Genomic DNA, 20,471 nt, shown 5'->3' with positions numbered 1-20,471 from the left:
TGGAACAGTACACAAATAATGCACACAGGAGAGACAAGCTTATGACAACATGTGACTTGTAAATGGTCCAATGTGACTTGTAAATGGTCCAGTGTGACCTGAAAATGGCCTAGTGTGACTTGTAAAGGGTCCAGTGTGACTTGTAAATGTTCCAGTGTGACTTGAAAATGGTCCAGTGTGACCTGAAAATGGCCCAGTGTGACTTGTAAAGGGTCCAGTGTGACTTGTAAATGGTCCAGTGTGACTTGCAGATAGTCTAGCGTAACTTGCAAATGGTCCAGTGTGACTTGTAAATGGTCCAGTTTGACTTGCAAATGGTTCAGTGTGACTTGCAAATGGTCCAGTGTGACTTGTAAATGGTCCAGTGTGACTTGTAAATGGTCCAGTGTGACTTGTAAATGGTCCAGTGTGACTTGCAGATAGTCTAGCATAACTTGCAAATGGTCCAGTGTGACTTGTAAATGGTCCAGTTTGACTTGCAAATGGTCCAAGTCAAACCAAAACATCATCATAAGTTTCTTTCTCCTATGTGCAGGTTATTTGTGTAAAAATTGGAGGGTGATGCATCCTCAGAATGCCTGTCTCTGGTGTGTAGTGACCAACAAACTATTGTAGGTATTGTATCATCAGAACACTATTTGTGATGTGTGTAAACCCACAAACACAACCATTAGTGGTGTTTTGTTGTCAGAACATCTGTCTGTGACATATTTACCATAAACATGACTGCCGGAAATGGTGGTGTATTATTAGAACACCAGTCAGTAATGTGTACAGGAGGGTCCCATTTGTATGGCTCTTTACATTCTTGACCCCATATGGTAAGTGAAAATCACCAATGAGTGGAAAAGATCACATTTTTTTTCATTATTGAATGTTACTAAAATGCCTGATAATGTATTTACACTATCATATATTAAGTGCTCAGTACAGCTACACATTGAAAACAGATAATGAACAGTGGCTCAGTTGAAAGCCAACAGAAGTGTAGAACACCGAAAAGAGGTGTTGTATATGTGGACCCTAATGTATTATCCCATAAACACAACCACAGTGGGTGTTGTCATCATCATCAGAGGTCTTTATTTGGATTATTAACCCCAAAGAGTAGTAACCCAGGATAATCCACTACAGCCAATCAATGTGGTTTATTTCCATGGAAGACTGTTACCCAAGATGCGACCCACAACAGACCCACAACAGGCAGTAGGTACTCAAGATTTGTCCATAAATCTCACCATGTAGTGGGGTTCAATCCTACATCCCCTCAATACCTAGCAGAGCACTCTGATACTGTTGTACATGTTATATTACTATTCTACGTAGTTTCTAACTTCATTACAAGATACTCATTTCTGTTGTGTTTTAACCAACACACAACCAGGAGAGGACGGGAGAGAATTGTTAGTTTTTGTTTTTTAAACTGATATCAAAAATATATATATTGCAAAACAGTTACATGTACTTATGTGGTGTTTTGAACTAATTGGACAATTTTTACATAGAGTTATATTATAATATTACAGAACACCAAGACATTTTGTCATAATGTAAATATGTAGGGGTATTGAAACATCATATCACGAAACTATAGGGTGATACAATTTTTAGTTACTCATGAGTGGGATGTTGTGACCTCTGACATAGGTCTGTGGGATGTTAGGATTTCTGACACAGGTTTGTGAAGAGATGTTACCTCTCACATAAAGTCTGTGGAAAATTGCAACCCTTGTAAGATGAATCTGTGACATGTATCTATTAATAACACAAATATGTGTGTGTGTGTGCTGTTGCTCATAACATGAGGATCTGGGATAGTGTGATAGTAACACACTAGTCTGTGGTATGTTACAATTCCACATCTATGTAAGGTGTTTTAATGTGATGGCATAGATTTGTGTCATGCTATTACACAATGCCTCAACTCATTGTGGCACTTGTATGTGAGCTCCATGACATCAAGATCTTTTTGCATGCTGACCTGTGAGGGAAGTGGGTGACAAGGAGGGCACAGTTGGGAGGGATGGATGAGGTGTCAATGGCTGCACTTCACCACACTGCTGATGCTCCACACTACTGCTACCACCTGCTTTCATGATAAGTCACCCAGTCTGCCCCAGAGTCAGTATTAAATGTACTTTACATTTGATAAAGGAGTTTCTTTGTGGTGCAACAGGAATATGATTGGAACACCTGAAGAGGCTCATTTTATGTAAGAATGCCCCAGTTATACTGTCAAGGAGATTCTAATATACCTTGTAGAAACAATTCAACACATAAAATAATCCCAGTAGAACATGTAGAAACTTACCCTTGTAATGCTGATAAAACCTTGTGTTTCCTATATGGCTTTTCATATTATATTTATAGCAAACTCATCAATGATATAGAATTCCAATGGGTCTTTAAAATCCCTTAATAGGTTCAGTAGCATCACTGTAGTGTTATCTTGTATAACGCACAGTTTGTTGCCTTTAACCTGTTTCACCTAAATTATATACTAGAATACAATGCCTTTGTGGGTGGCAACAAAATGTAAGTTGGACTGTATTGGTGGTGGTGTGGAAGAAATGAGTAGCAGTTACCAGTTGTGTGTGTGATGCAGTGATCCTAACTGCCACCTCCTCCTCCTCCTCCTTCTGTTCTCTTGTTGCCACACCTACATGTTTCTCATGCCCTTCTTCTTGTTCCAGCCTCTACAGTGTTGCAGATGGAGGCCGTCTGCCCTCCCCGGCCCGTGAGGGAGGAGCTCCTCTCCCTGCGCCCACACTGCTGGTTTGCCACCACCAGTCTCCAATACCTTTCCTCATCTCCACTCATTTCACATCCACTCTCCATGTCACCCCCCTCCCATCTTTTTTTATTCCTTTTATTTCAGTATCTTATTTCAAATTCTCAAAAAGAGTCCCATGGATTCTATTTTCTCTTTCTATCAAAGCTTACCTGACTTGATTTAAAAAAAAATAAGTGTGGTACACGACGGAGAAGAGACTGTATTCATGGTTGCCTGGCATCCAGACCTTTACCCTTATTGGCTATCTAGCATTGCTTCTCCACTAAATGCAAACTAACACTTGCTTTCTTACTGCTTGTTGCCTTTTAATTTTGAATGATTTTGCATGTAACTCCTATATTATATATAAGGGTGTAATGTATATAATGCATTACACCTTTATATGAATGGTATATATTTTATACATGTATGTGAATGTGCAGGAAAACTACAATGAAAATACAATTAAAATGTTTTAAAAGATATTTCACCATAAGTGTCTTTGCCAGTGAGTGAAGCAGAAAGCTTTACTTTCCTTGTCTTAAGGTTTATTGTATATTTATAGGTCATTAAGGCAGTGATTCACCTAGACAGTAATATCAAGTGTAATTAGTTTCTTTGATTTATTATAAATATCATAGCCATCCTATAGGCAGTAGTCATTTCATACACATCCTGCAGGCAGTAATCATCTCATACTCATCCTGCAGGCAGTAGTCACCTCACACTCATCATTAGAATAATTATCACCTCATATCAATCTTGTGAGCAGTAATAAAAAAAAAATTAGAGACAATTAATGGGTTCAGGATTGGGGCCCAAACACTCTTTTACTCAGCAGGTTACAGTAATCTTGAACTACAGTAGTCCCCCTGTATCCATGGATAATAAGTTCCAAAACCTGCTGTGGATACCCGAAACCACAAGTAGTAATGAACCCTACATATAAGTCATTTCTCATTTACATGCATAGCTATGATTAAGTTTAATTGATAAATTATGCACAATTGAGAATTAGCACTTTTTCACTGATGGGAAGCACTTTCATGGCTTCTCTTAGCCTATGAAGAACTGTCACCATTACTGCTTTTGCACTTTGGGGCCACTATTAAGTAAAATTAAATTTTTTCGGGGCACGGTAAACCACGGATAACTGAAACTGAGGAGACCAAATTCACAGATACGGGGTGGGGGGGGGATGTATTTACAAAAATGATTCAGTTACATTCAGGTATTGGTTTGGTTACAAAATTGATGAATTCAGTCACATCAGCATTACAGTGAAGCATATTTAATGTACAGTATTATAGAGACATGCTGGTCTGTAGGAATTGCTGAGGTGCTCTGTTGAATTTATCAAGGAGAAAGACTGTGTGTATCAAGGTTTATAAATACAACTTTGTTTATAAAAATTCTTAAATAGAGATGGTATATCAAGAAAGTTTACATATTTGGTTGGCATATTTGGCCAAAAATATTTGGTAGTGTCCTGAATGAAATACAAAAGGTCTCCAACTTACAACAGAAGTTGTTTGTGTATAATTCAATGATAGAAAGTATATTTTTGTTTCATACATGTTTATACTGTGTCTCAGTGGATGTATAAGTTTACTGTTTTTTCTTAAAGTGCCTCATCTGTGAGTGATGATGTTTTTTAACTTGTGGTATTTGTAAGTTGGTGACTGCCTCTCTGTGTGTATTTTTTTTTTTCAACAAACTGGCCGTATCCCACCGAGACAGGAGAAAGGGTTACTGGTCCCTTGCTCCCGGCATTTTAGTCGCCTCTTACAACACACATGGCTTAAGGAGGAAGAATTCTGTTCCACTTCCCCATGGAGATAAGAGGAAATAAACAAGAATAAGAACTAGAAAGAAAATAGAACAAAACTCTGAGGGGTGTGTATATATATGCTTGTACATGTATGTGTAGTGTGACCTAAGTGTAAGTAGAAGTAGCAAGACATACCTGAAATCTTGCATGTTTATGAGACAGAAAAAAGACACCAGCAATCCTACCATCTTGTAAAACAATTACAGGTTTCCGTTTTACACTCACTTGGCAGGACAGTAGTACCTCCCTGGGCGGCTGCTGTCTACCAACCTTCTACCTACAATGTGTGTATATATATGTATGAAAAAATACAAGTGAAAATAGGAAATAAAACCTGAGTGTATTCATTTGCTTACTTACATATCTTCAGAGGATGTGTGTGTAAACACATGAAAGTGATCAGGGTTTATTGTCCGTGGAAGCAAAGAGGGGAATGTATGGGAGTATAGTTATAGCAACACTCTTATATGGGTGTGAAGCATGGGTGATGAATGTTGCAATGAGGAGAAGGCTGGAGGCAGTGGAGATGTCACGTCTGAGGGCAATGTGTTGTGTGAATATAATGCAGAGAATTTGTAGTTTGGAAATTAGGAGGAGGTGTGGGATTACCAAAACTATTATCCAGAGGGCTGAGGAGGGGTTGTTGAGGTGTTTCGGACATGTAGAGAGAATGGAGCAAAACAGAATGACTTCGAGAGTGTATAAATCTGTAGTGGAGGGAAGGTGGGGTAGGGGTCGGCCTAGGAAAGGTTGGAGGTAGGGGGTAAAGGAGGTTTTGTGTGTAAGGGGCTTGGACTTCCAGCAAGCATGTGTGAGCGTATTTGATTTGAGTAAATAGAGACAAATGGTGCTGTTGACGTGCTGTGTGAGCAAAGTAACATTTATGAAGGGATTCAGGGAAACTGGCAGGCTGGACTTGAGTCCTGGAGATGGGAAGTACAGTGTCTGCACTCTGAAGGAGGGGTGTTACTGTTGCAGTTTCATAACTGTAGTGTAATGTATGAATGTTTGTATGTATGTATGAATGTTTGTATGCATGGATGTTTGTATGTATGTATGAATGTTTGTATGCATGTATGTACGTATGAACATATGTGCCGTATTTTGCAGCTTATAAGACTTGTTTTAGTTTCAGTGGCTCAGCATCGGACGTAACTGGGAGAGCTACAGCCCACTCCACACCCCAGACTTATAGCCCCCATCACTGACCTTCAGTTTGTAGTATGCAGGGTGGTTTTTGGAGACATTTTAATTATAATAATACGTAATAATAATAATAATATCTTTATTTACTACAAGTACATGTACATGGTATACAGGCCTAGCTGACATCAATGATATACTACTATATAGAAAGCCCCTTGTTATGCTGAACATTTTGGGCAAATTAGGTCAGTGTCTCAGGATGTGACCCACACCAATTGACACCCAGGTACCCATTTTACTGATGGGGAACATAGACAACAGGTGGAAAGAAACACACCCATGTTTCTACTCCGGCTGGGAATCAAACCCAGGCCCTTGCCGTGTGAAGCGAGAGCTTTAACCACCAGGCCACCAAAGCCCCTAATAAACAGCATCTAATAAACAGCAAAATATGATATGTATATATCTGTATGTATGCATATATGTATGAATACATGTATGTACTCACCTATTTATGGTTGCAGGGGTTGAGTCATGGCTCTTGGCCCCACTTCTTCGCTGGTCACTACTAGGTCCACTCTCTTCCTGTTCCATGAGCTTTGTCGTATCTCTTCTTAGAGCTATGTGTGGATCCTGCCTCCACTACATCACTCCCCAGATTGTTTCACTTCCTGACAACTCTGTGGCTAAAGAAGTACTTCCTAACATCCCTCTGATGCGTCTGAGTTTTCAGCTTCCAGTTGTGACCTCTTGTTGCTGTGTCCCATCTCTGAAACATCCTATTCCTATCCACCCTGTCAATTCCTCTCGGTATTTTATATGTCATTATCATGTCCTCCCAATCTCTTCTGTCCTCCAGTGTCAGGTTGATTTCCCTTAACCTCTCCTTGTAGGACATACTCCCTAGCTTCAGGACTAGTCTTGTTACAAACCTTTGCACTTTCTCTAATTTCTTGACATGCTTGACCAGGTGTGGGTTCCATATTGGTGATGCATACTCCAATAAGGGCCTAACATACATGGTGTACAGAGTCTTGAATGATTCCTTACTCAGGTGTCAAAATGCTATTCTTAGGTTTGCCAGGCACCCATATGCTGCAGCAGTTATTTGGTTGATGTGTGCTCAGGAGATGTGCTCGGTATTACTCACCCCAAGATCCATTTCTGCGAGTGAAGTTTGGAGTCTTTGGCCCTCTAACCTGTACTTTGCAGTCTTCTTTCACCTTCTCCAATCTTCATGACTTTGCATTTGGTGGGATTAAACTCCAGGAGTCAGTTGTTGGACCAGGCTTGCAGCCTGTCCAGATTCCTTTGTAGTCCCACCTGATCCTCATGGATTTGAATTCTCCACATTATATTCATATCATCTGCAAACAGGGACACCTCTGGCTATCCCTTCCGTCATGTCATTCACATATACCAGAAACAGCACCGACCCTAAGACTGGCCCTTGTCTAACTCCGCTTGTCACAGGCGCCCACTCTGACACCTTGTCATGTACAATCACTCATTGTTTCCTTCCTGTCAGGTATTCTCTGATCCTGTTATTCCTGTTTATGCACTAATTTCTTGTGCAGACCTGTCAAAAGCCTTATTGTGGCCCAAGAAAATGCAGTCTACCCACCTCCCTCTCTCTCTCTCTCTTTCTCTCTCTTGTCTTACTTCTGTCAACGTGTTGTAAAACTCCAGTAGGTTTGTGGCGCAGGATTTCCCTTCCCTGGAACCATGCTGGTTATCGTATGTAATCTCATTCCTTTCTAGGTGCTCCATCAGTCTTTTCGTGATATGCTTCTCCATGACTTTGTGTACTATGCATGTCAGTGATACTAGTCTGTAGTTTAATGCCATGTAGTTTGTATGTGTGTGTATTTATATGTATGTGCATAGTATATGTATTTATATATATATATATGTATATATATATATGTATGTGTATACATATATGTATGTATTTGTATAGTTGCATATATATATATATATATATATATATATATATATATATATATATATATATATATATATATATTATATAATATAATATTATATATTATATTATAATATTTAATATATATATATATATATAAAAATATAAAGATACACAACATATCCCTCCAAACTGCCAATATCCCAAACCCCTCCTTTAAAGTGCAGGCATTGTACTTCCCATTTTCAGGACTCAAGTCCGACTATATGAAAATAACTGGTTTCCCTGAATCCCTTCACTAAATATTACCCTGCTCACACTCCAACAGATCGTCAGGTCCCAAGTATCATTCGTCTCCATTCACTCCTATCTAACACGCTCATGCACGCTTGCTGGAAGTCCAAGCCCCTTGCCCACAAAACCTCCTTTACCCTCTCTTTCCAACCCTTTCGAGGACGACCCCTACCCCTCCTTCCTTCCCCTATAGATTTATATGCTTTCCATGTCATTCTACTTTGATCCATTCTCTCTAAATGACCAAACCACCTCAACAACCCCTCTTCTGCCCTCTGACTAATGCTTTTATTAACTCCACACCTTCTCCTAATTTCCACACTCCGAATTTTCTGCATAATATTTACACCACACATTGCCCTTAGACAGGACATCTCCACTGCCTCCAACCGTCTCCTCGCTGCTGCATTTACCACCCAAGCTTCACATCCATATAAGAGTGTTGGTACTACTATACTTTCATACATTCCCTTCTTTGCCTCCATAGATAACGTTTTTTGACTCCACATATACCTCAATGCACCACTCACCTTTTTTCCCTCATCAATTCTATGATTAACCTCATCCTTCATAAACCCATCTGCCGACACGTCAACTCCCAAGTATCTGAAAACATTCACTTCTTCCATACTCCTCCTCCCCAGTTTGATATCCAATTTTTCTTTATCTAAATCATTTGATACCCTCATCACCTTACTCTTTTCTATGTTCACTTTCAACTTTCTACCTTTACACACATTCTCAAACTCATCCACTAACCTTTGCAATTTTTCTTTAGAATCTCCCATAAGCACAGTATCATCAGCAAAAAGTAACTTGTGTCAGTTCCCATTTTGAATTTGATTCCCCATAATTTAATCCCACCCTTCTCCCGAACACCCTAGCATTTACTTCTTTTACAACCCCATCTATAAATATATTAAACAACCATGGTGACATTACACATCCCTGTCTAAGACCTACTTTTACTGGGAAGTATTCTCCCTCTCTTCTACACACCCTAACCTGAGCCTCACTATCCTCATAAAAGCTCTTTACAGCATTTAGTAACTTACCACCTATTCCATATACTTGCAACATCTGCCACATTGCTCCTCTATCCACTCTATCATATGCCTTTTCTAAATCCATAAATGCAATAAAAACTTCCCTACCTTTATCTAAATACTGTTCACATATATGCTTCAATGTAAACACTTGATCTACACATCCCCTACCCACTCTGAAGCCTCCCTGCTCATCCGCAATCCTACATTCTGTCTTACCTCTAATTCTTTTAATTATAACCCTACCGTATACTTTTCCTGGTATACTCAATAAACTTATTCCTCTATAATTTTTACAATCTCTTTCGTCCCCTTTCCCTTTATATAAAGGGACTACACATGCTCTCTGCCAATCCCTAGGTACCTTCCCCTCTTTCATACATTTATTAAACAAAAGTACCAACCACTCCAACACTATATCATCCCCTGCTTTTAACATTTCTGTCATGATCCCATCAGTTCCAGCTGCTTTACCCCCTTTCCTTCTACATAATGCCTCACGTACCTCCACCACACTTACATTCTGCTCTTCTTCACTCCTAAAAGATGGTATACCTCCCTGGCCAGTGCATGAAATTACCACCTCCCTTTCTTCCTCAACATTTAAAAGTTCCTCAAAATATTCTCGCCATCTACCTAATACCTCTCTCTCCCCATATACTAACTCCCCTACTCTGTTTTTAACTGACAAATCCATACTTTCCCTAGGCTTTCTTAACTTGTTTAACTCACTCCAAAATTTTTTCTTATTTTCATTAAAATTTCTTGACAGTGCCTCTCCCACTCTTTCATCTGCTCTCCTTTTGCACTCTCTCACAACTCTCTTTACCTTCCTTTTACTCTCCATATACTCTGCTCTTCTTATAACACTTCTGCTTTGTAAAAACCTCTCGTAAGCTACCTTTTTCTCTTTTATCACACCCTTTACTTCATCATTCCACCAATCACTCCTCTTTCCTCCTGCCCCCACCCTCCTATAACCACAAAAATCTGCCCCACATTCTAATGCTGCATTTTTAAAACTATTCCACCCTCTTCAACCCCCCCCCCCCCCCCACTACTCATCTTTGCACTAGCCCACCTTTCTGCCAGTAGTCGCTTATATTTCGCCCGAACTTCCTCCTCCCTTAGTTTATACACTTTCACCTCCCTCTTACTTGTTGTTGCCACCTTCCTCTGTTCCCATCTACCTCTTACTCTAACTGTAGCTACAACTAAATAATGATCCGATATATCAGAAGCCCCTCTATAAACATGTACATCCTGGAGCCTACCCATCCACCTTTTATCCACCAATACATAATCTAACAAACTACTTTCATTACGTGCTACATCATACCTTGTATATTTATTTATCCTCTTTTTCATAAAATATGTATTACTTATTACCAAATTTCTTTCTACACATAGCTCAATTAAAGGCTCCCCATTTACATTTACCCCTGGCACCCCAAATTTACCTACTACTCCCTCCATAACATTTTTACCCACTTTAGCATTGAAATCCCCAACCACCATTACTCTCACACTTGATTCAAAACTCCCCATGCATTCACTCAACATTTCCCAGAATCTCTCTCTCTCCTCTACACTTCTCTCTTCTCCAGGTGCATACACGCTTACTATAACCCACTTTTCACATCCAATCTTTATTTTACTCCACATAATCCTTGAATTTATATATATATATATATATATATATATATATATATATATATATATATATATATATATATATATATATATATATATATATATATATATATATATATATATATATTTTTTTTTTTTTTTTTTTTTTTCAACAAGTTGGCCGTCTCCCACCGAGGCAGGGTGACCCAAAAAAGAAAGAAAATCCCCAAAAAGAAAATACTTTCATCATCATTCAACACTTTCACCACACTCGCACATTATCACTGTTTTTGCAGAGGTGCTCAGAATACAACAGTCTAGAAGCATACACATATAAAGATACACAACATATCCCTCCAAACTGCCAATATCCCAAACCCCCTCCTTTAAAGTGCAGGCATTGTACTTCCCATTTCCAGGACTCAAGTCCGACTATATGAAAATAACCGGTTTCCCTGAATCCCTTCACTAAATATTACCCTGCTCACACTCCAACAGATCGTCAGGTCCCAAGTACCATTCGTCTCCATTCACTCCTATCTAACACGCTCACGCACGCTTGCTGGAAGTCCAAGCCCCTTACCCACAAAACCTCCTTTACCCCCTCTCTCCAACCCTTTCGAGGACGACCCCTACCCCGCCTTCCTTCCCCTATAGATTTATATGCTTTCCATGTCATTCTACTTTGATCCATTCTCTCTAAATGACCAAACCACCTCAACAACCCCTCTTCTGCCCTCTGACTAATACTTTTATTAACTCCACACCTTCTCCTAATTTCCACACTCCGAATTTTCTGCATAATATTTACACCACACATTGCCCTTAAACAGGACATCTCCACTGCCTCCAACCGTCTCCTCGCTGCTGCATTTACCACCCAAGCTTCACACCCATATAAGAGTGTTGGTACTACTATACTTTCATACATTCCCTTCTTTGCCTCCATAGATAACGTTTTTTGACTCCACATATACCTCAACGCACCACTCACCTTTTTTCCCTCATCAATTCTATGATTAACCTCATCCTTCATAAATCCATCCGCCGACACGTCAACTCCCAAGTATCTGAAAACATTCACTTCTTCCATACTCCTCCTCCCCAATTTGATATCCAATTTTTCTTTATCTAAATCATTTGACACCCTCATCACCTTACTCTTTTCTATGTTCACTTTCAACTTTCTACCTTTACACACATTCCCAAACTCATCCACTAACCTTTGCAATTTTTCTTTAAAATCTCCCATAAGCACAGTATCATCAGCAAAAAGTAACTGTGTCAATTCCCATTTTGAATTTGATTCCCCATAATTTATATATAATTTATATATATATATATATATAAATATATATATATATATATATATATATATATATATATATATATATATATATATATATATATACAGTGGACCCCCGGTTAACGATTTTAATCCGTGCAAGAGGGCTCATCGTTATGCGAAATAATCGTTATGCGAATGAATTTTCCCCATAAGAAATAATGGAAATCAAATTAATCCGTGCAAGACGCCCAAAAGTATGAAAAAAAATTTTTTTTACCACATGAAATGTTAATTTTAATACACACAAACTGAAAAAGGCATGCACAATTAAATGACACTTACTTTTATTGAAGATCTGGTGATGATTGATGGGATGGGAGGAGGGGAGAGCATTATCTTCTTACTGTTTAGAAGGGGAATCCCCTTCCATTACGACTTGAGGTAGCAAGTCCTTTTCCGGGGTTACTTCCCTTCTTCTTTTAATGCCACTAGGACCAGCTTGAGAGTCACTGGACCTCTGTCGCACAACAAATCTGTCCATAGAGCTCTGTACCTCCCGTTCCTTTACGATTTGTCTAAAATGGGCCACAACATTGTCATTGAAATAGTCACCAGCACGGCTTGCAACAGCTGTGTCAGGGTGATTTTCATCTATAAAGGTTTGCAGTTCAACCCACTGTGCACACATTTCCTTAATCTTTGAAGTAGGCACAATGGATTCCACAACTGGCATAGGCTTCTCAGGGTTAGCCCCAAACCCTTCAAAATCTTTCTTAATTTCCATACTAATTCTCACCCTTTTTACCACAGGGTTGGCACTAGAAGCTTTCTTGGGGCCCATGGTCACTTATTTTCCAGAAACAGCACCGAAAATACTGTAATAATACGAAATATTCCGAGTGTATGCTTGGATGTTACCGCGGAGGCTGGCTGGTAAACAATGGGACGGAGCGGCACATGTGAGGCTGGCTGAGGGCACATTGGACGCGTCTCGGACGAAAATCGGTATGCGGGTTTTTAATCGGTATGCGGGGAAAAAATTTTGCGATAAAAGTAATCGTTATGCGGAAAAATCGCTATGCGATGCCATCGTTATGCGGGGGTCCACTGTATATATATATATATATATATATATATATATATATATATATATATATTTATATATATATATATATATATTTATATATATATATATATATATATTTATATATATATATATATATTTATATATATATATATATATATTTATATATATATATATATTTATATATATATATATATATATATATATATATATATATATATATATATATATATATATATATATATAATATAATATATAATATATATAATATATATATATATATATAAGAGAAGTTGCAGAGATTGGTGGATGAATTTGGTAGGGTGTGCAAAAGAAGAAAATTAAAGGTGAATACAGGAAAGAGTAAGGTTATGAGGATAACAAAAAGATTAGGTGATGAAAGATTGAATATCAGATTGGAGGGAGAGAGTATGGAGGAGGTGAACGTATTCAGATATTTGGGAGTGGACGTGTCAGCAGATGGGTCTATGAAAGATGAGGTGAATCATAGAATTGATGAGGGAAAAAGAGTGAGTGGTGCACTTAGGAGTCTGTGGAGACAAAGAACTTTGTCCTTGGAGGCAAAGAGGGGAATGTATGAGAGTATAGTTTTACCAACGCTCTTATATGGGTGTGAAGCGTGGGTGATGAATGTTGCAGCGAGGAGAAGGCTGGAGGCAGTGGAGATGTCATGTCTGAGGGCAATGTGTGGTGTGAATATAATGCAGAGAATTCGTAGTTTGGAAGTTAGGAGGAGGTGCGGGATTACCAAAACTGTTGTCCAGAGGGCTGAGGAAGGGTTGTTGAGGTGGTTCGGACATGTAGAGAGAATGGAGCGAAACAGAATGACTTCAAGAGTGTATCAGTCTGTAGTGGAAGGAAGGCGGGGTAGGGGTCGGCCTAGGAAGGGTTGGAGGGAGGGGGTAAAGGAGGTTTTGTGTGCGAGGGGCTTGGACTTCCAGCAGGCATGCGTGAGCGTGTTTGATAGGAGTGAATGGAGACAAATGGTTTTTAATACTTGACGTGCTGTTGGAGTGTGAGCAAAGTAACATTTATGAAGGGATTCAGGGAAACCGGCAGGCCGGACTTGAGTCCTGGAGATGGGAAGTACAGTGCCTGCACTCTGAAGGAGGGGTGTTAATGTTGCAGTTTAAAAACTGTAGTGTAAAGCACCCTTCTGGCAAGACAGTGATGGAGTGAATGATGGTGAAAGTTTTTCTTTTTCGGGCCACCCTGCCTTGGTGGGAATCGGCCGGTGTGATAATAAAATAAAATAATAAAATATATATTATTTATATTTGTATATATGTATGCATGTGTATATATGTATGTATTTGTGTATTTGTATGTATGTGTATATATGTATGTATGTATATGTATATATGAATGTATGTATGTGTATATATGTATGTATGTATGTGTATATAAGTATTTGTTTATATGTACATACTGTATGTGTATTCTTGACATATTTGTTATGTCAAGTATTTTTTCCACCAAAGTCTTCCTAACATTACATCTGACAAAACAACTTAGAGAACATTTTAATTGTGTATTCATTGTGGTTTCCTGTACATACAGTGTAACAATGAAGATATATAATATATAAATAATTGTAAATTTTTTTCAGGTACAATAGTTGTGAAAAATAGTGAGAGTAGTAATGTTTAACTTAGTACATGCTGGAAGAAAAACCAGGAGGCAGGACTATAGAAAGATGCTTGCATTATGGCTGGGTGATGCTCATCATCCCAAAATAATTTTTAGGGTAATTCTAGTGCTACTCAGGACTACCGGAATAGGTTATTTTAGTGTCATTCAGGGTTACTTCAGATATTATGTATCAGATGTGTTATGATATGCTCTCTCACTTGACCACCTTACATTGGAGACAATTGTGCCACCACTGAAAAGTGTCCATTATTTGCATAGTTTCCAAAATATGAATTACTTACAAAAACATAGATATCTAGAATCTGTATACCCGTCAAATAGTAGCATATATTTTGGGAACTACTCAGGTAATTGGGCGCTTTTAGGTGGTCGTACAGTTACCCCTCACATGGAATAATTGCCCCATTATACGGTATGTTCATGAGAGATTTAGCTCCATCTCAGTCCCTGAAAGAAGTCAAGTATCTCACCCAGGGGCTACTATGCCTTGCCCTCCTATGACAGATGAAGGAATCAGGAAAGTGACAAGTGAATTTTTTTTTTATTTTTATTTTAGCTTGTATCTGTGCAGGAGAATTGAGGTGATGGGGAGGGTTCAGTAAATGTTGGATTAAAGGATAAAATGTGATGTTCTAGCGAGCGTGACCTGGCCTCCTTACCCTAGTAGCAGGGGTGATGTGGCGTGTGCGTCTTTTCCATTCCCTCAGCTATACGTCCAATTGAGGTTGAGCCCCCCCCTGCAAGTAAGCTGTCAACGCCTCGGCCCACTGATGTCAGTCTGCCATGCTCAGCGGGTGATAACATAATGGCTGACCCCCAGGACTGTGACTACTACCTGATCTGCCTCCATGGCACCTGGCAGCGTGTGCAGTGTCCTCCGGGTACTTCATGGAGCAAGGTCAGTATTTGTACAGTATCTTTTTTGCCAATTACCCATACACATTATATGTACTGCTCTTTGAAGGTCACCATTATATACATGGCTCATTTCCAAACCACAGAACAGGCAGGGATGAACCCATGGCAAGTGAGTCCTGAAACTCCAGGCCAGTGCATAAGCCACTCTGGTTCAATCCTCTCCCATTCTGTGGTTTGTTTGCAATTGTGTTCTTACAATTTTGTAGCTCATTTCCAAGTAAAGGGTTACACTTCAAATTTAATTGGCACATTCTTCTGCCCACAACAGGAGAATAATAATTGTGATTGGAAAACAAATGTCAAGTGCACAAAGAGACCCAGACCCCCTCCTACGACCGGTCATCAGTGGCCTAAGCCAGAAACCGCCACAAAACCACAAGCTCACCCAGGATTCCCAGGGCAGGAGCCCCCAGCACCACCTGAGAACCCAGAACCCCCACCCGAGGATCCTCATATGCCCAGTCATGTTGGCTTGGAACCTGTAGGAAGCAGTGGAGGGCTTTCAGGTGAGCTGTTTTAATTTTTTTACTTACTGACTGGGTACATACCACTATTCCTTTGGTGTATACATGTATACTTTATACAGTTAGTATTTTTTTTTACATTGGTGTACTATATACCAGTGGCATGTCAAGAAAAAATTGTTAGGCTAAGCAAGTAACACTGTTAAACAGGTTTTTAAGTATGAACATTAAATATTTGTTATTATTTATTCATTTAACAAATAAAATAGTAAATAGTAATTTTTTTAACACATCGGTCATTTCCCACCCAGCAGGGTGATCCAAAAAGAAAGAAAAAACTTTCATCATCATTCAACACTTTCACCATCACTCGTACATAATCACTCTCTTTGCAGAGGCGCTCAGATACGACAGTTTAGATGTCCCTCCAAACTGACAATATCCCAAACCCCTCCTTTAACTTGTCATTTAAAAAAAAATATCATTCACTGGAATTATGCCTGACTTCAAAGCAAAATGATTATTACTTGCTGTAAAAGTAATGATAACTTTAACTTGCTCTGAATATTTTCTGCTAATTTTCTCAGCTCATAGAAGGGAAAAGGTTTGCAATTTTTCTCAGACTTGAGAATTTCTAGTGAAAGTTAAAAGCAGAGAATCTGCACACCACATAATGATGTCGTTGCAGGAACCATTAAAATTTATTCACAATTTTGGGGCCCAGTCCCTGGACCCATTATGTACCTCTGTAATGTTTTTGACTACCACCCACAAGATGGGTATGGGGTGCATTATAAAGATATTAAACTTGAAACTTTCACCATAAGCCTTTTATGAGTCAATCACCTTAACCCCTTCAGGGTCCAAGGTCAAAATCTGAAGTGGTGCCCCAGTGTCAGAATTTAAAAAAAAAAAAATTGTTATTTTTTCTTATGAAATGGTAGAGAATCTTTTTGTGAAGGTAATAAAACAAAAAGTACAAAATTTGATGGAAAATTGACGAAATTATGCTCTTGCGAATTTTGATGTGTCAGCGATATTTACGAATCGGCGATTTTGCCGACTTTGACTCCCATTTTAGGCCAATTACATTATTCCCATCGACCAAATTCTTAGCTATTTCACTAGTATTACTTCTATTCTATTGATTGAGCACAAGAAATCGACAAGTCAACTGTTTCAACTTCAAAATAAAGTGACCGGAAATTGGTAATTTGGCCAATTAAACACAAAGTTCAAAATATTCCAATTTCAAAATAGGGTCCAGTATAAACAATGTAGGCATTCCTGGCACTAAACTAACATTTCCTCTGTTCATTAGTTACGTTTTGAGGCATTACAAATAAATTCCATTTTGATTTTTTATTCACATAATGAATTTTTATTCACACCAAAAAATAGAAGATTTACTGTTATACAATATTGTAATAATTGTATAAATATCATCACCACATTTGTGAATGTATATTAGATCCACCAGCTGACGTGTATTAGACGTATGAGATCATATGTTTACTCTTGAACACTGGCAAAAATTTAACATTTCTGCTACTTTGAGCTCAGTTTCAAGCCATTTCCAGTGCTAAAACCAATCAAAATCATCTCTATTACTGTAATATGTCTTCCATTCTATCAAATGAGATCACGAAATCACAAATACAACTATAAAAAACATACGAAAAACACTACAAAGTCACTGTTTTAATCGAAAATCATGGTCTCAGTTTTTTTTTTCTCTCATTATACACAGTGTGCTGCAGGATTTGTTTTATGTGGTGCACACATGCCACATAGATGTATTCTCTCATATCTAGGCCCAAATGTACCACTCATAGTTTATCAGAGTGAGCTGAGCTCATGACGTAGATCTACGGTTTGGACCCTGAACTTAAAGCCGTAGATCACGGGACGGACCCTGAAAGGGTTAATTAAACTCAAAATATCTGTCGTGTAAACAACTCTAAGTTTGGTTTCAGTGACAAAAATTCAAGAAACTTCACACAAATAACCCGCACATAGGAGAATATGCGAATTATTTATGTATTGTTTCAGTCACAGTATTGTGCCATTTTATTCTAAGAAACTTTGATAATTGCACATCAGTTACTGAAAAGCAAGTGAGAAAAGTACTGTGTTTGTAGGGAAACCTTTAATAAAACTTTTCATCCTTGACTGGAATTTATGGATATGTACAAAAATACACATATACATGGTCCTATAAGTCAGTTGAGCATCCTAAGTTTAGGACCAAGAAAAGTCAAAAGAAGGGTTGCAAGTGAGATTTGCCTTACAAGACTATGTAGCTTTGTGATTTTATATACATGATATTATGAACTTCATAATATATTTCCCAGCAAGCATAGTGTCATTCTCACTACCAGTTTACCTGGAGAGAGTTCCGGGGATCAACGCCCCCGCGGCCCGGTCTGTGACCAGGCCTCCTGGTGGATCAGAGCCTGATCAACCAGGCTGTTACTGCTGGTTGCATGCAAACCAACGTACGAGCCACAGCCCGGCTGATCAGGAACCGACTTTAGGTGCTTGTCCAGTGCCAGCTTGAAGACTGCCAGGGGTCTGTTGGTAATCCCCCTTATGTATGCTGGGAGGCAGTTGAACAGTCTCGGGCCCCTGACACTTATTGTATGGTCTCTTAACGTGCTAGTGACACCCCTGCTTTTCATTGGGGGGATGTTGCATCATCTGCCAAGTCTTTTGCTTTCGTAGTGAGTGATTTTCGTGTGCAAGTTCGGTACTAGTCCCTCTAGGATTTTCCAGGTGTATATAATCATGTATCTCTCCCGCCTGCGTTCCAGGGAATACAGGTTCAGGAACCTCAAGCGCTCCCAGTAATTGAGGTGTTTTATCTCCGTTATGCGTGCCGTGAAGGTTCTCTGTACATTTTCTAGGTCAGCAATTTCACCTGCCTTGAAAGGTGCTGTTAGTGTGCAGCAATATTCCAGCCTAGATAGAACAAGTGACCTGAAGAGTGTCATCATGGGCTTGGCATCCCTAGTTTTGAAGTTTCTCATTATCCATCCTGTCATTTTTCTAGCAGATGCGATTGATACAATGTTATGGTCCTTGAAGGTGAGATCCTCCGACATGATCACTCCCAGGTCTTTGACGTTGGTGTTTCGCTCTATTTTGTGGCCAGAATTTGTTTTGTACTCTGATGAAGATTTAATTTCCTCGTGTTTACCATATCTGAGTAATTGAAATTTCTCATCGTTGAACTTCATATTGTTTTCTGCAGCCCACTGAAAGATTTGGTTGATGTCCGCCTGGAGCCTTGCAGTGTCTGCAATGGAAGACACTGTCATGCAGATTCGGGTGTCATCTGCAAAGAAAGACACAGCGCTGTGGCTGACATCCTTGTCTATGTCAGATATGAGGATGAGGAACAAGATGAGAGCGAGTACTGTGCCTTGTGGAACAGAGCTTTTCACTGTAGCTGCCTCGGACTTTACTCTGTTGACTACTACTCTCTGTGTTCTGTTAGTGAGGAAATATAGATCCATCGACCGACTTTTCCTGTTATTCCTTTAGCACGCATTTTGTGCGCTATTACGCCATGGTCACACTTGTCGAAGGCTTTTGCAAAGTCTGTATATATTACATCTGCATTCTTTTTGTCTTCTAGTGCATCTAGGACCTTGTCGTAGTGATCCAATAGTTGAGACAGACAGGAGCGACCTGTTCTAAACCCATGTTGCCCTGGGTTGTGTAACTGATGGGTTTCTAGATGGGTGGTGATCTTGCTTCTTAGGACCCTTTCAAAGATTTTTATGATATGGGATGTTAGTGCTATCAGTCTGTAGTTCTTTGCTGTTGCTTTACTGCCCCCTTTGTGGAGTGGGGCTATGTCTGTTGTTTTTAGTAACTGTGGGACAACCCCCATGTCTATGCTCCCTCTCCATAGGATGGTAAAGGCTTGTGATAGGGGCTTCTTGCAGTTCTTGATGAACACGGAGTTCCATGAGTCTGGCCCTGGGGCAGAGTGCATGGGCATGTCATTTATCGCCTGTTCGAAGTCATTTGGCGTCAGGATAACATCAGATAGGCTTGTGTTAACCAAATTCTGTGGATCTCTCATAAAAAATTCATTTTGATCTTCGACTCTCAGTCTGGTTAGCGGCTTGCTAAAAACTGAGTCATATTGGGACTTGAGTAGCTCACTTATTTCCTTGCTGTCATCTGTGTAGGACCCATCTTGTTTAAGTAGGGGCCCAATACTGGACGTTGTTCTCGACTTTGATTTGGCATAAGAGAAGAAATACTTTGGGTTCCTTTCGATTTCATTTATGGCTTTTAGTTCTTCCCGTGATTCCTGACTCCTATCAGATTCCTTTAGCTTAAGTTCAATGTTTGCTATTTCTCTGACCAGTGTCTCCCTACGC

The 20,471-nt window shown here is 39.3% G+C and overlaps 1 protein-coding gene across 4 annotated transcripts in view; it reads left to right on the top strand.

Moving 5' to 3' along the window:
- Cht10 (Chitinase 10) overlaps window positions 1-20,471 on the top strand; it is a 230,269-nt gene that overhangs the window by 143,207 nt on the left and 66,591 nt on the right. For all 4 annotated transcript variants that reach the window (XM_070101974.1, XM_070101973.1, XM_053797031.2 and 1 more), the window contains 2 exons: window positions 15,400-15,590; window positions 15,879-16,116. In XM_070101974.1, the coding sequence (XP_069958075.1) occupies window positions 15,400-15,590; window positions 15,879-16,116 (429 nt within the window). The remainder of the gene's footprint in view (window positions 1-15,399; window positions 15,591-15,878; window positions 16,117-20,471) is intronic.

Source organism: Cherax quadricarinatus, chromosome 79 (genome assembly GCF_038502225.1).
Source record: "Cherax quadricarinatus isolate ZL_2023a chromosome 79, ASM3850222v1, whole genome shotgun sequence".
NCBI lineage: Eukaryota > Metazoa > Arthropoda > Malacostraca > Decapoda > Parastacidae > Cherax > Cherax quadricarinatus.
Note: the sequence above shows the minus strand (reverse complement) of the source record. Positions and strands in the feature narration are given on the sequence as shown.